The sequence below is a fragment of the Octopus bimaculoides genome, chromosome 11, assembly GCF_046866305.1.
Source record: "Octopus bimaculoides isolate indiv1 chromosome 11, ASM4686630v1, whole genome shotgun sequence".
In the NCBI taxonomy this organism is placed as follows: Eukaryota; Metazoa; Mollusca; class Cephalopoda; order Octopoda; family Octopodidae; genus Octopus; species Octopus bimaculoides.
Window position 1 is genome coordinate 2,578,333 of NC_142938.1, and position 14,049 is coordinate 2,592,381.

The 14,049-nt window shown below is 40.4% G+C and overlaps 1 protein-coding gene across 1 annotated transcript in view; it reads left to right on the forward strand.

Annotated features, from left to right (window-relative positions):
• The first annotated feature begins 287 nt into the window (after nucleotides 1–287).
• LOC106884065 (uncharacterized) overlaps nucleotides 288–14,049 on the forward strand; it is a 64,273-nt gene continuing 50,511 nt past the window's right edge. The window contains exon 1 of the mRNA XM_014935280.3: nucleotides 288–1,425. Coding sequence (XP_014790766.1) covers nucleotides 1,072–1,425 — 354 coding nt within the window. The 5' untranslated portion in view covers nucleotides 288–1,071. The remainder of the gene's footprint in view (nucleotides 1,426–14,049) is intronic.

Sequence of the window (14,049 nt, forward strand, 5' to 3'; positions counted from 1 at the left end):
ACACACAAACATTCACATTGTTTATACACACACACACACACACACACACACACACACACATAGGTTTCCTAACTTTTTAACCCCCTCCGTCTCTGCCATTAAACTTTCAAATTCTTCATCCTTCTGTTTTAATCTTTCCTACAACCACGTAACATCCCTTACTCAGCCTTCTCCTCTGCCTACAACCACCGCCAACCTCCTCCATCGTCCACCACCACCACCACCACCACTACTACTACTACCACTACCGTCGCAGTCACCACCAACCCGCCGCTCATCTGCTACAAGAGTTTTTGGCGCATTCTGTAGCAGGCAGCATCTGTTTGTTGCTTGCCACGGACTTCTTCAACAAGCTCCGTTGGAGCTAAAAATCAAAACTTTGGATGTACACGCTCTGCTTTCTCGTCTGCTGACAGTTTGTGCCTCTTCTACAACTATATAAATATATACATATATACACACATATATATATATATACAAACAAATACACACACATATATCACCTATATGTATATATAGTTATACACATGCAATCACACACATATAAGTAAATATATATATACATATTCAAATATAATACAGACAAGCTATCAGTCACATTTTCTTTACATTTGTATAGCTTATACACGTATTTTTATATAGTTATATATACATACACATATCTTATAAGAGAGAAAAAAACCGTGATAAAAGGAAGATACACACACACACACACACACACACACATATATATATATACATATATAATATACATATCATACATTTCACTTTGTAGTATAGGATATTATATATCCACGCATTTATTTGTATACATACATATATTTGAAGAAGACGAGAGCATTGTAGAAACAGAGGCGCGACCCACGCTGTGCCCGAGGGATATTTACTCATCGACCACAGCATCAACGATAACAAACATCATCATCATCATTATCAACAGCGCCGATATCATCATCAGCATCAGCATCAAACTCGTCGCCGTCGTTCTTAACAGCAAGAAGAACAACAACAACAGCAACAACAGCTACAAGAAGTACCACTAGAATTGCAATTACAACAACATCGGTCTGCATGGATGCAGGATCCTATGATAACGTGGAGTTTCCCATCCGGAAGCCGGTGACCACCGCTGGAAGCTACAATGTAACTTCGAAGTATGTAAGTTCCGGCAGCAGCAAGAGCGGTGGTGTAGGGGGCAGCAGTAGTAGCACCACTATCAGTAGTAGTAGTAGCAGTAGTGGTGTCAATTCCTCTGTGTCAACAGGTCGCCTCCAAGTGCACCATGCCAACGCCAAGGTGGACAACATTAGCAACAGCCGACAGGCAGGTAAACTGGCCACGGTGGAAGAAGGGAGTACGGAGAATGAGGACGGGAAAACTCACTCAACCGTGGTCATACAAAACAACACATTGGTCTCTTCGACGGTAAGTCAACCGAATATAACTGACCCCTCTTCTTTGCTTTGCTTTGCTTTGTTTGTTTGTTTCTTTTATGCATCCCTTTCCATTTCATTGTCATTGTTATTTTTCAACTTTTGTCACTTTAAAGAACACTGCTGTGTGTGTGTATATACATGCATACATATATGTATATGTATACATACATACATATATATATATATATATAAATATATATATAAATATATATATATATTCTTATACAACAATATTATTGAAAGTGACTCCGAAGTTACGGCTAACTAAACCATTGTCCAACGATGGCTAAGCTGGCCGAAACAAACACACACACACGAATTGACACAAATCCATCGTTTGTCATTTTTTTATTTATGATTCACTTCTCTCGGAACCTGCTCCTCTCATGTTCCCATGTGTATTATGGACCGTATATTTAATACAACGTGCGTTTCTGGATTTGCCCAAAACGCTGGTAACATCCTCAGTTGGGTTCAATTAATCGTATACATGACCTGAATATTTTTCTGCCTTGTACTTCGGTACCAACTTTGGTATCCGTCTTTAGTTGCTGTGTATGCATTTTAACTTTGACTCGATCCGGTGCCTTACCATTTAAGTGCCTGATTCACCTGAATCCTAATATATATATATATATATATATATATATATATATATATACACGCTTCTACATTGCTTTTACTTTTCCAACATCAATTTCACATTTCCTGCGTAATTTGGGGAAAAGGTCATAATTCGGGGCTAGGGGTGACTGGATCATATCAACCTTCAATTCTTAATTAGTCCTTATGTTATTGGCCAATCTTCTGCCCCAGAAAGACAAAAGGCCAAGTTGACCACAAAAGGCCACCACATCACCCTTAATCCTGACTAAAACAGAAATAGGCCTCAAAGTATTTTGCTGCTCTTCAACTCTGCACAATTTACAAATATATTCACACACAAACACACACACACACATACACACGTGCTTGTATGTGTGTGTGCTTAAATTATTCTTATAAAACATAAATTTATGCAACGAACGGTTAATTCTTAATTGATGTGTCTTAATAATTATAATTTTTTAAGTGTTTATCTAACTTGGCGAATTTTACATTACACTACCGTCTCTCTTCCTCTGCCCTCAATGTGTTGGCCCCAGGTCATCTTTTCTTGTGGATAATCAGCCATCGTCACAGAGGGAATACGCAAAATAATAATTAAAAAAAAATTTTGGCACAAGGCCAGTAGTTTTTGATGGGGAGGCAGTTAATAACAACAGCTCTAGTACTTGACCGGTACTTATTTTATCGATTCCAACAGAACGAAAGGCAAAGTCGACTTCGGCAGAATTTGAACTCAGAACGTAAAGACGGACGAAATGCCGGTAAGCATTTCGTTCGGCGTTGCTAACGTTCCTGTCAGTTAGTCACCTTTGTAATAATATCAATAATAGTTATAATCCTTTCTACAATAGGTACGAAGCCTGAAATTTAGGGGAGGTGGTCAGTCGATTATATCGATCCCAGTGTTCAACTGGTACTTCATTTATCGCCCCCAAAAGGATGAAATGCAAAGTCGACCCCGGCGGAATTTGAACTCAGAACGTAAAGACGGACGAAATGCCGGTAAGCGTTTTGTCCGGCGCTGCTAACGTTTCTCTCAGCTAGCCACCTTTGTAATAATATCAATAATAGCAATAATATAACGAATTAAAAAGGAAAATTAAAAAAGAGAAAAAGCTAAAAATGTTCTGTCCACATTCGTTGGGTCTCAGCCATAATCTTCGCTTTCATGTAGTATGTAGCAGAACCCATTTTTTTTTCAAGGTTACTGTCAATGGCTCAAATCATTAATACAAAACATTATGTGTAGCAAGTTAACTGGTGCAAATCAATCGATTTTCGTCGAATTTGCATCGCAAACTCAACTTGCCATAAATGTAACATTAACTGGCATCAAATCAAATCCAACTTCTTCAGTTCTGAGTCCTCACATTTCTTCTGTCCCCCACGCGCTGTATAAACTCTCACCAAAATCATAAAGTTCTTCACTGAATAATTTATATATAACCCGTGCAGTAACAGCCGATAATTTGTTTAAGTTATCTAGGATGGGGGGGGGGGCACTCAATCTGATATGACGAAGGGGCCATGAGTCAGTTTAATTTCGTTAGACATTACCTTAAAGGTGACGGGTCGGCAGAATCGTTAGCGTGTCAGACGAAGTGCTTAGCGGCATTTCTTCTGACTCTGTGAGTTCAATTCTCTCAGAGGTCGACTTTACCTTTCATCCTTTCGGCGCCGATAAAATAAAGTACCAGTCAAATACTAAGGTTGATGTGATCGATTATCACTGTCCCTAAAAAATATTGCTGTCCTTGTGCTAAACTTTCATCGAATTATACATCCTCTTATTGACCTTTCGGGGACAGCAAACTTATGCAAATAAATTTATCTTCCTTAATCAACCCTTTACTCACACACAAACAACTTGACCCTTTCCGATCTTCATTTCAGACCAAAATGTTTTTAATCTTTTTTTCTTTCTTTTTATTTATTTATTTATTGCATTTTCCCCTTTACCATTCCACCATTTCGACCCTTTCCTCTCTACCAAGCTAAAAATCAACAACAACGAAAGTAAATCTGGTAAATAAAAAAAAAAAAAAAAAAAAAAAATGATACAAGAATTATTTCGACACAAAAGTCAATTCTCCTCTGGAATCCCCACAAACCTGCCCCCCTCCCGGCTGAAATCTTCTCAAATCCCCAATCCTCAACTGAAATCCTTAAATCTCCAGGTGGACATTTCCCGAGAATTGTAGATTCCACACATTCTTTGCCTTATACACACACACTGCCCCTCGTCCCACTTCCACACAACGCCGCACACACACACACACACACACGTACACACACACATTATGCTTTTCACATGCGGCCCTTGCCCATACGCTGCACATTTACTCAAAAGCCGTCTACACATGGTGCCCTTAACCTCAAGCACATAATAGAGTCCCCTACATTCATTACCATTGTCTCACTACTATACATCACACACATACACACACGCACACACATTATATTGTCCTCATTCAGTCCCATTGTTTTCTGCCACACACCACACCCTTTCACACATCCTGTAACACCCTACATCTACTGCCCTTGTCTCACACACTTATACATATTGTATACTCCTCAACATTCACTGCCGACGACCCACTTACAAACACTCTGCCATGCATCCATACATCACACAGTTCCTCAATACACATTGCCCTTAACCCTCAACCCATTTAACATACATCACACTCGTACATATACACATAACAGTCCGCTACGTACAACTGCCCTTGTTTCTCTTAAACTACAATACTCTTACGTACAATTCTCCCCCCATCGCCCATTTCTATTTCCAGCATCAAACTCCCAACATACAAACACACACGTATTTATGTTCGTAAGTCCTTGAATGGGTGACGTTTCTTTTTTAACGGGTCCACAGAATGGTGGTAAAAGGATCAGAGGAGTTACGATGTGAAAGCCCCTATATTGGCCCCTTCGTCGTGGCCTATTCGGAGAGAGAGCCGGGGCGGGGAAGACAAATCTCAGAATTTGACTGGTAATTAATATATTTATCGACATCAAAAGAATGAAAACCAAAGTAGATCTCAGTGGGATTTGAAACTAGAACGGAGAAAGTTGAAATAAAAACTGCAACACAAACGAGTAAACCAGTTCGCCCAAAGTTGGTTTCACATTTTGGTACGAGGCCAGCAATTTCGGAGTTGGGGTAAATCTATTACGTGGACCCAGGTGTTCGACTGGTGCCTATTTTATCGACCCCGAAAGGCTAAGTCGACTCCTGCCGAATTTGAACCCTGGCGTAAAAATGGACGAAATGCTGCGAAGCATTTTGCCCTGCGTTCTATCGATTCTGCCATCTCGCCGAGGTGTGTTGAGAGAATATTGCGGTCGTTAAACAAACTACAAATATTTGTGATATCGTGCTGTTACACACACACACACACACACACCATAGAGCTGTCTTCTGCATTCATTGTCTGTAGTTTCTACTGTTCTACAACAGCGCGTGTTTTACCCTGCCACGGAATTAGAACGTAGAAACCTAAGACAGTGAACTCTATTACAGCATACCATACCACGTGGCTCCCACTGATACTATATTCAGACACTCTGTGTGTATGAATGTTTATATAAGGCAGTAGTTATTTATGAACGCACATTCAAACCCATGTAATAAAGACATTATATATATATATATATATATATATATATATATATATATATATATATATACACACACATGCATAAATGTTCATATGGTAGGAGCACCGCCCCTAATAATTACGGATAATATGATCAACCAATTATTATTCTGAAAAAAAAAATCTTTGTGCCAAAGTGATCACAATAACCGGCTTCAACAAACTTTTTCTGTCTCTTTGTATTTCTATACACTCATACAGCCACCCACTTGTACGTACACACACACACACACACACACACACACACACACACACACACACACACACACACACACACACATATATATACATATATATACACACGCTTCCTATATATATACGTATGTATGTGTAAATATTGCTGATGTTGGTGTATGAAGATGGCGGTGTAGGGAGGGGAATAGCTTGTGTAATAGTGAGTGACGGTGGGGGGGTTAAAAAATTTTATTTATTTATTACTTTGTTTTAAATTTTTTTTTCTGCATGCGTAATGGCGAGTTTGGGGGACCAGTTCCTCTCGTAAAAAAAAAAAGAGGTTACTAATATTATATTAGAGGCAGTCATTCATTACCTTCTCTACATCAATGTATGGTCGTATGTGTGCATGGGTTTGCTGTGGGTGGGGTGGGGGAATCTATACACCCCCCTCCTAAACACACATACATATATACGGACGTACACATATATAGCCCTAGAGAGAGAGGATGGGGGGATAGGGAGATGGAGGAGAAGGAAGAGGGCGGGGAGAGATAGAGAGGAGGGGCGCCGTGGTTTACATACGTAGTAGAGAATACTTTCATTGTGTTCCCTCTGTACAAAGTCACTGCTTTAGCTCTGCAGCCGCTTTTGTTCTTTATATAAGTCACTAACGCCCGCACACACGTGCACACAAACTCACAAAGGCGCGCACACTCATTCACTCATTCACTCACTCATTCACTTTTACTCACTCATTTACTCACTCATTCATTCACTCACTCACGAACATAGACGAACATGTAGGTGCAGCATTGTACATTATATTTACTAATGTGAATGGACACGCAACATGCACATCTGGCTTCCTCTGTCTGTCTCGTCTGCTCACTATAACATGTGTGCAAATGCACGCACACACAAACACACACACACACACACACACACACACACACACACACACACACACACACACACACACACACACACACATGTATATATATATATGAGAATAAGCAACCGAAATTGCAAGGATAATCTGGATCTCGACTGAAGAAGGAAAACTCCGAATAACATGTCCGTGATTTCTTTGTATCGTCTATCTGGATGTTTTGCGTTCTTGTCCCATTCTATATTATATCACCGTTCGTTATCTCCCCCTTTCTTAGCTCTCCTGAAATAAGAATTTCTAACTTCCGGTCAGTCATTGTTATGATCGGCCATTATTATGATTGACCGTTGACTGAACACTATTCAATTTTTTTTCTCCGTGTTTTTCTCCTTGTCTCCGTATTCTTTCTGTTGAAGAGCGTAGCTCGAAACGTCAAAGACTTTCCGTATTCCCGAGCGTCATACTAATATATACTTTTGTTATTTACACCACCTGTCCTCGTCTGTTGTTATTTTTTGTATATTCTCCCACATTATATATATATATATATATATATATATATATATATATATATATATGCATATATGGGTACAGGACGTCACCAACAGTAAACAACATGAAATACGAAAACAACTGAGTTAAATACGCAAATAACGATAGAAAAAATGGAAAACAAGACAAGTAACGCAGAGAATACAAAGAACGACCCTTCATCAGTTGTCGGCTGTCTATCTACTCTCCATTTCGAGAAATCAACGACAAGTATGAGTCTTCAAATATATGCATATATATATATATATATATATATATATATATATATAGGGAATGCATGCGCTAGGGACGATTTACAAAATGTCTGCGGCGATGCTGAATGCGCCGAATATTATCGAAAGCTCTTTGTAAATCGCGTTTATAATTTGGTTTGCCATTATTGATTATTGACTATCGATTGCAGAAACGTGTGTAGCGAACGCGAAATAAAAGAAATATCAAATTAATACTCTCTCTCTCTCTCTCTCTCTCCTCTCTCTCTCTCTCTCTCTCTCTCTCTCTCTCTCTCTCTCTCTCTCTCTCTCTCTCTCTCCCTCCCTAGAGAGAGAGAGAGAGAGGTAGGGATGTGTGGTTGAACAAGCACAAGAACTAGTTCTCAAATAATGAGTGCATTAATTATTTAATCGACGGAAAAATTACAAAAGTGCTTATGTATTTAATATACCAGCGTATGTGTTTGTAATGATGTCCAATTTTGAACTCATTCCTTCCTTCTTTCTCCTCACTCATTCTTTCAGTTTTTTGTAAATGTGTATCAAGAGAAGTCCAACATAGTTACCCACAAGGGGCAGGTGTGAAGAGCCTCAAAATTTCCTATGACCTATCATGCTTGTTAGTTTGTAATGTTAATTATTCCATATGTAATTGCCTTTTCGGCACTGAGAACTCTAGTAACACCATAGCTCTTCTCTCTCTGGAAATTGTGTCCACCCTTTTGACATAGTGTCACGTTGTCTCGCTCTAGGAATTATGTTAAGGGTACAAAGTTCTGCGGGATACTCAGCTGCTTACAGGATAAGTTCCCAAATTGAATATTCATCGTCGAGAGTGACTGAGAATCCACTTACATTCTTCGAATATCCGAACAACCCCGCTCTCAAGGCGGCGAGCTGACAGAATCGTTAGTACGTTGGACAGAAGGCTTAGCGGCATTTCGTCCGTCTTTACGTTCTGAGTTCAAATTCAGCTGAGGTCGACTTTGCCTTTCATCGTTTCGGGGTCGATAAAACAAGTACCAGTTGAACGCTGGGATCGATCTAATCGAATTACCTTTTCCCCGAGATTGGTGACCTAGTGTTAAAATTTGAAACCAATATATTGATACCCTACCATTCCGCTTGGTGGGGTCAAGGTGATATGATAGAAATATAATATGGCGGTCGAGTGATGCAGAGTTACCATGGCATGGGTAGATGCTGACTGTTGTGGAACATGCCGTATCTTTGACTGGTGTCACTTGTCGGACTATGACCATACTGGGGAACAGCATTGAACGGTTTGGTCAAGCAAATCGGCGCCTGTATCTACATTTTTTTAATGTCTGGTACTTATCAAGTTGGTGTCTTTTGCCGACAGGCTAAGTTACCGGGCTGTAAACGAACCAACACTGGCTTCAAGCGGTTGCAGCACAAACATAAACGCACGCGCGTGCGCTCACAGATAGTGTATATAGTGAAGATGCAGGGCTCAGAGCGTCGGGCTCACAATCATGAGGTAGTGAGTTCAACTCCCAGACCGGGCAGTGTGTTGTGTTCTTGAGCAACACAGTTTATTTCACGTTGCTCCAGTTCGCTCAGCTGTAGAAATGAGTTGCGACGTCACAAGTGCCAAGCTGTATCGGCCCCTTTGCCTTGGAAAACATTGGTGACGTGGAGAAGGGAGACCGGTATTCATGGACGACTGTTGGTCTTCCATAAACAACCTTGCCCGGACTTCTACCTCGGGGGGGGGGGGACTTTCTAGGTGCAACCCCATGGTCATTCATGACCGAAACGGGATCTTTATATATAAATACACACACACGTGTGCACACGAATACGCAAACACACATACGACGTTTTCGCAAAGAATTATTGAACCCGAGGTTATATAGTTAAAGGCAATTCCTCAAATATCCGCGCATTGAGATCGAAACGAGAACCATGCGGCTAAAGGACAAACTACTTTACCACACAGTCATGCTGTTGCCTCCGCCGAACTAATTCATTCATAAATTGTCTGATAACGTCAGCAATTTTCGTCACAGCCTCATTGTCAGACATGTCAGTTTCACCGTTTGAACTGAAGCACAATTGTGTAATATCCTTCCAGTTGGAAGACAAAACACAGAACTTCATTTCAGATTCTACGAAACTTTCAAAACAGATTCCTTCGTTTACTGATGTCGTCTGTTTACTTCCTCTCTTCCTCTGTTTTTCTCAAACTCTGGTATTTGGCCTTAAAAATTCTTCGTTAAACGAGTGTAATTATGTATACAAATAATGTATTTATAAATGTTCTTTGTTCTCGAATTGTATTTGGTGTATTCCAAACGTCTGTGTTGGTATGCAATGCATATATTCATATATATGTCTATCTAACCACATTCAGCTTCATAGTCTAGCAGGCCGAAACTTCGAAGTCACTGACATTCCTCTTGTTGTTAAAGTTTAATATGTACTCTGCTAAAAAGTTTTGAGTAGCTTGTGTGTATGTGTGTGTGTGTATGAATGTGTGTGTAAGTGTGTATGTATATACATACATACATATATATATATACACACACACACAAGCGGTTAAGAAATTCGCTTCGTAATCATGAGATCCCTGGTTCGATCCAACTGTCGGGTATCCTGGGACAGCAACTGTAAGCCGACCTAGTCCTTGTAAATAAAACTGGGTTTAGGGAAACTGTGAGGAAGTCTGCCAAGTGGCTTATACCTGAAATTCAAAGTGCTGACTTTACCATAACACCATGTCACACCGATTCTGCCCGAAAGCTACGCTAAGCCGAAGAGCAGCCCGATGGGGGAGGGCTCCGTCTCGGGTGACGCTTTTATGGGGGAAGCATTTTGGAGGTCTGCTGTATAAACTTGATAGGATCGGGGCCCAGGTTGGGGATAAGGGTTAAACTGAGGGGGCCATCGCAGTCAGCCACGCCATTGGTGCTAAGGATATATACGTGTCTGTGGACAGGATTTATGAAAGTGTCTGTGGAATATTCAGCCACTTAGAAGCAAATTCACAAAGCAGGGTGTAGTTCATTTGATCGAACAATCGGAACGTTCGTTCTGGAAACCGACGGAAACCTGTAGATGTTTTGATAGAGAATGACTTTTACAAGTGTCACAAATTAACCTCTGTAATTAAACTGCTTCTTTATTATTCAATCAGCCCCGGAATGAAGAAGATGAAGTCGTTTGTACCGTGATTTGAAACCAGAAAAGGGACGTGACGAATGACAAGTCTTTTCCGTTGCTCCACCATTTCTGCCTCTTTACTGACCTTGCTAGAATATTATAATAAGACCACCACCAGAACCACCACCATCACCACCACCACCACCATCACCACCACCATTATCATCACCACCACCACCATCACCACCACTATTATCATCACCACCACCACCACCACCACCATTATCATCACCACCACCAGCAGCATCACAAACACCACTGCCATTAATCATCACTATCCACACAACCGTCATCATCATCATCATCATCATCATCAAGATCGCATTCATCGCCGCTGTCGTCGTCGTTGTCATTATCTTCAACACAACCACCACCAGAACCACCACCACCACCACCACCACCACCACCACCACCGCCGCCACCGTCACCACCACTGCCAGCCTCGCTACCATCGCACAAATAACAAATGAATTCATTAGCAACTGTTTAAAAAACAGTCATAAACTCATCCCTAAATGTAACTCTAACCTCAGCCCTAATCCCCCCCCCCCTAGCCCTGTGTCCCTAAACGATACCACCACGGTTAGCTTAACCTTTACTCTAAACCTGAACCCTCCAGTAACATGAATGTGGCCCATAAATACCCTGTCAGGGCAATTTGTTTCAGATATCAAATAGCGGGTGGACGTGCGCGGTGGGGCGTTATGCGTTTCGGTGTCAATGTGTATGAGCGCTGTGTGTATGTGTAGACGTGAATCTGTGGCCATATGTGTGTGTGTATGTATTATACATATGCACACATTATCTATCTATCTATCTATCTATCTATCTATCTATCAGACTGTCTGTCTATCAGTCTGTCTGTCTATTTATCTGTATGTATGTATGTATGTGTGTATGTATCTATTTCTGCATGTATATATGTATGTGTGTGCACGCGCGTGTGCGTCTATATATGGATCCGTGTGTGTGTGTGTGCGTGCGTGCGCGTGTCTTTCTACAAAAGAAAAACTTGACGAAATTAGGTCAAATTCTTGGAGGAAACATTTAGGGGCCAGTTTTGACCAGTGCCGTGTCAAGTTCTATACTGGTAAACTGTTATTAGGGGATCGGGGTTTATGCAGGAGTGAAATCCGAACTTCGCCTGACTTACTTTCCTGAAGACAACTTGTTAAATATGGCGTCGCTTCTCTCTGACATTTCTTTGAGGGTGATGAAAAATGGAAGTGGTAGGAGATAGCACACACATACACACTTGCGCGCACACATGCACACACACTCACATAAATATATGCGTATATATGTTTTTATTTATGTATGTATACTCACACACACGCGCACACATAAATATATCTATATAGTTAGATAGATAAATAGAGAGACCGAGAAGGAGAGAGAGAGAGAGAGAGAGAGAGAGAGAAAGAGAGAGAGAGAGATGGAAATACATACATATATATATATATATGTGTATGTTTGTATGTGAACACATCTATCAATATAATGCGAGTGTACATGAGTGTGTATAAGTGTGTGGAGAGAGAGTAGAAAAAGAAAAAAGAGAGAAAAAGATAGTGAGAGAGAGAGAGAGAGAGAGAGAGAGAGAGAATAGAGAGAGGGAGACAGAGAACAAAAATAATTAGACGAAGAGCTAATTATCTTGTGTATCCTTTTTAATTCAACCGACTGAAATATTTCTGATGCCTAATTTTTGGTAATTTCGTATATTTTCGTAGTTTTTCGTTTAATTTTGCATGCGTGTTGCCATCTTGTCCCATTCCTCTTTTGTTGTCCCATATCAACCATACAATTCCCTGATAACATTCGTTATTAGTCGACTGCTTCTCTGAGGTGAGCGATCCTGTTTGCTAAAGAGCCGAAATTATTTTGTTTGTAATTAACAGCTGATGAAAAGGAGGCTTACTACCATAACTGTACTTTTCTTTCGCCTCTTTCGTTTAGTTTGCATATACTTATATTTCTTCTCTGTCTCTCTCTTCACACACACACACACACACACACACACACACACACACACACACACACACACACACACACACACACACACACACAGTTCGTTGTGACATCTGTTAAATGTACAGATTTCACAGACAAAATGTAGAAACCTCTCAATATTCCACAGTTGACATTTCACTTTATCAAGGTGTTGACGTGAAAGAATCGTTAGCAGGTATATGTTCTGAGTTCAAATTCAGCCGAGGTCGACTTTGCTATTCAGCTATTTCGGGGTCGTTAAAATAAGTACCAGTTGAATGCTGGGGCAGATGCAATCGACTTACCACCTCCTACGAAATTGATGGTCTTCAGTCATTATTTGAAATCGATGTTTCACTATGCCCACATGTCCACAATCCGCAATAAGGCAATATTTTAAATTGCCATATTTCGCGAACAGTATTTAACAATATGTCTACAATCTACAGTTAGATAATACTTCCATACATCTACATTTCACAGTCAATTAATACTTATAATTTTACCAACATTCCATTGGTAATATTTCCCAGAATGTCCACATTCCACCGCCAGCTCAGATTTCAGTTTGCTGGAATGCAACGTTTCATCACGGGTTTTCTTGATCAGGGCCAATCTAAAGTTAAACAACAACAAAAAAACAACAACAACGAAGATGACAACAAAACAACAACAACATTCTTCGTGCCACCACCACCACCACCACCACCACCATAACTAGTGCAACTGCAAATATTTGTGCTGCTGTCGTTGCTATTAGCAGTTTCATCACTAACCGCCACGGCTGCACCACAGCCGCTGCTCCACCACCGTCGCCACTCCTGTAACCACTGTCACAAATATTTCACATCAAACCACCTCCACACGTCAGCACCACAATCACGAGCCTCTGTGGGATGCACCTATGTGGTCAACTGATCTGCTCAAAATAGCAGACTTGTTTTTCTCATATCACATTCAAATGTTCTTAAGAAAAAAAACTCATTGCATTATACAGTCAAGAAAAGACAGGAAGATCACAGTTTTGCGCATAGGGCTGACCTGGGGTTAAACAAAATAAACGCAATAACTATACCCGTATCACCACACCTCATATATATATATATATATATATATATATATATATATATACACACACATACATATGAATATTTGATTTTCTCGTCAAGAGAATCGTATGATCATCAGTAAACCGGTGCTTGTTGAATTAATTCCCTTGCGGTATTAGTTCCACACTCAGTTACAGATCCTAACTTTTAACTCTCGCCATCATGAACGCATTGAAACAGAGGTTGTCCCATGGGAGCCACTAACGCTACTGTTCGCATTTT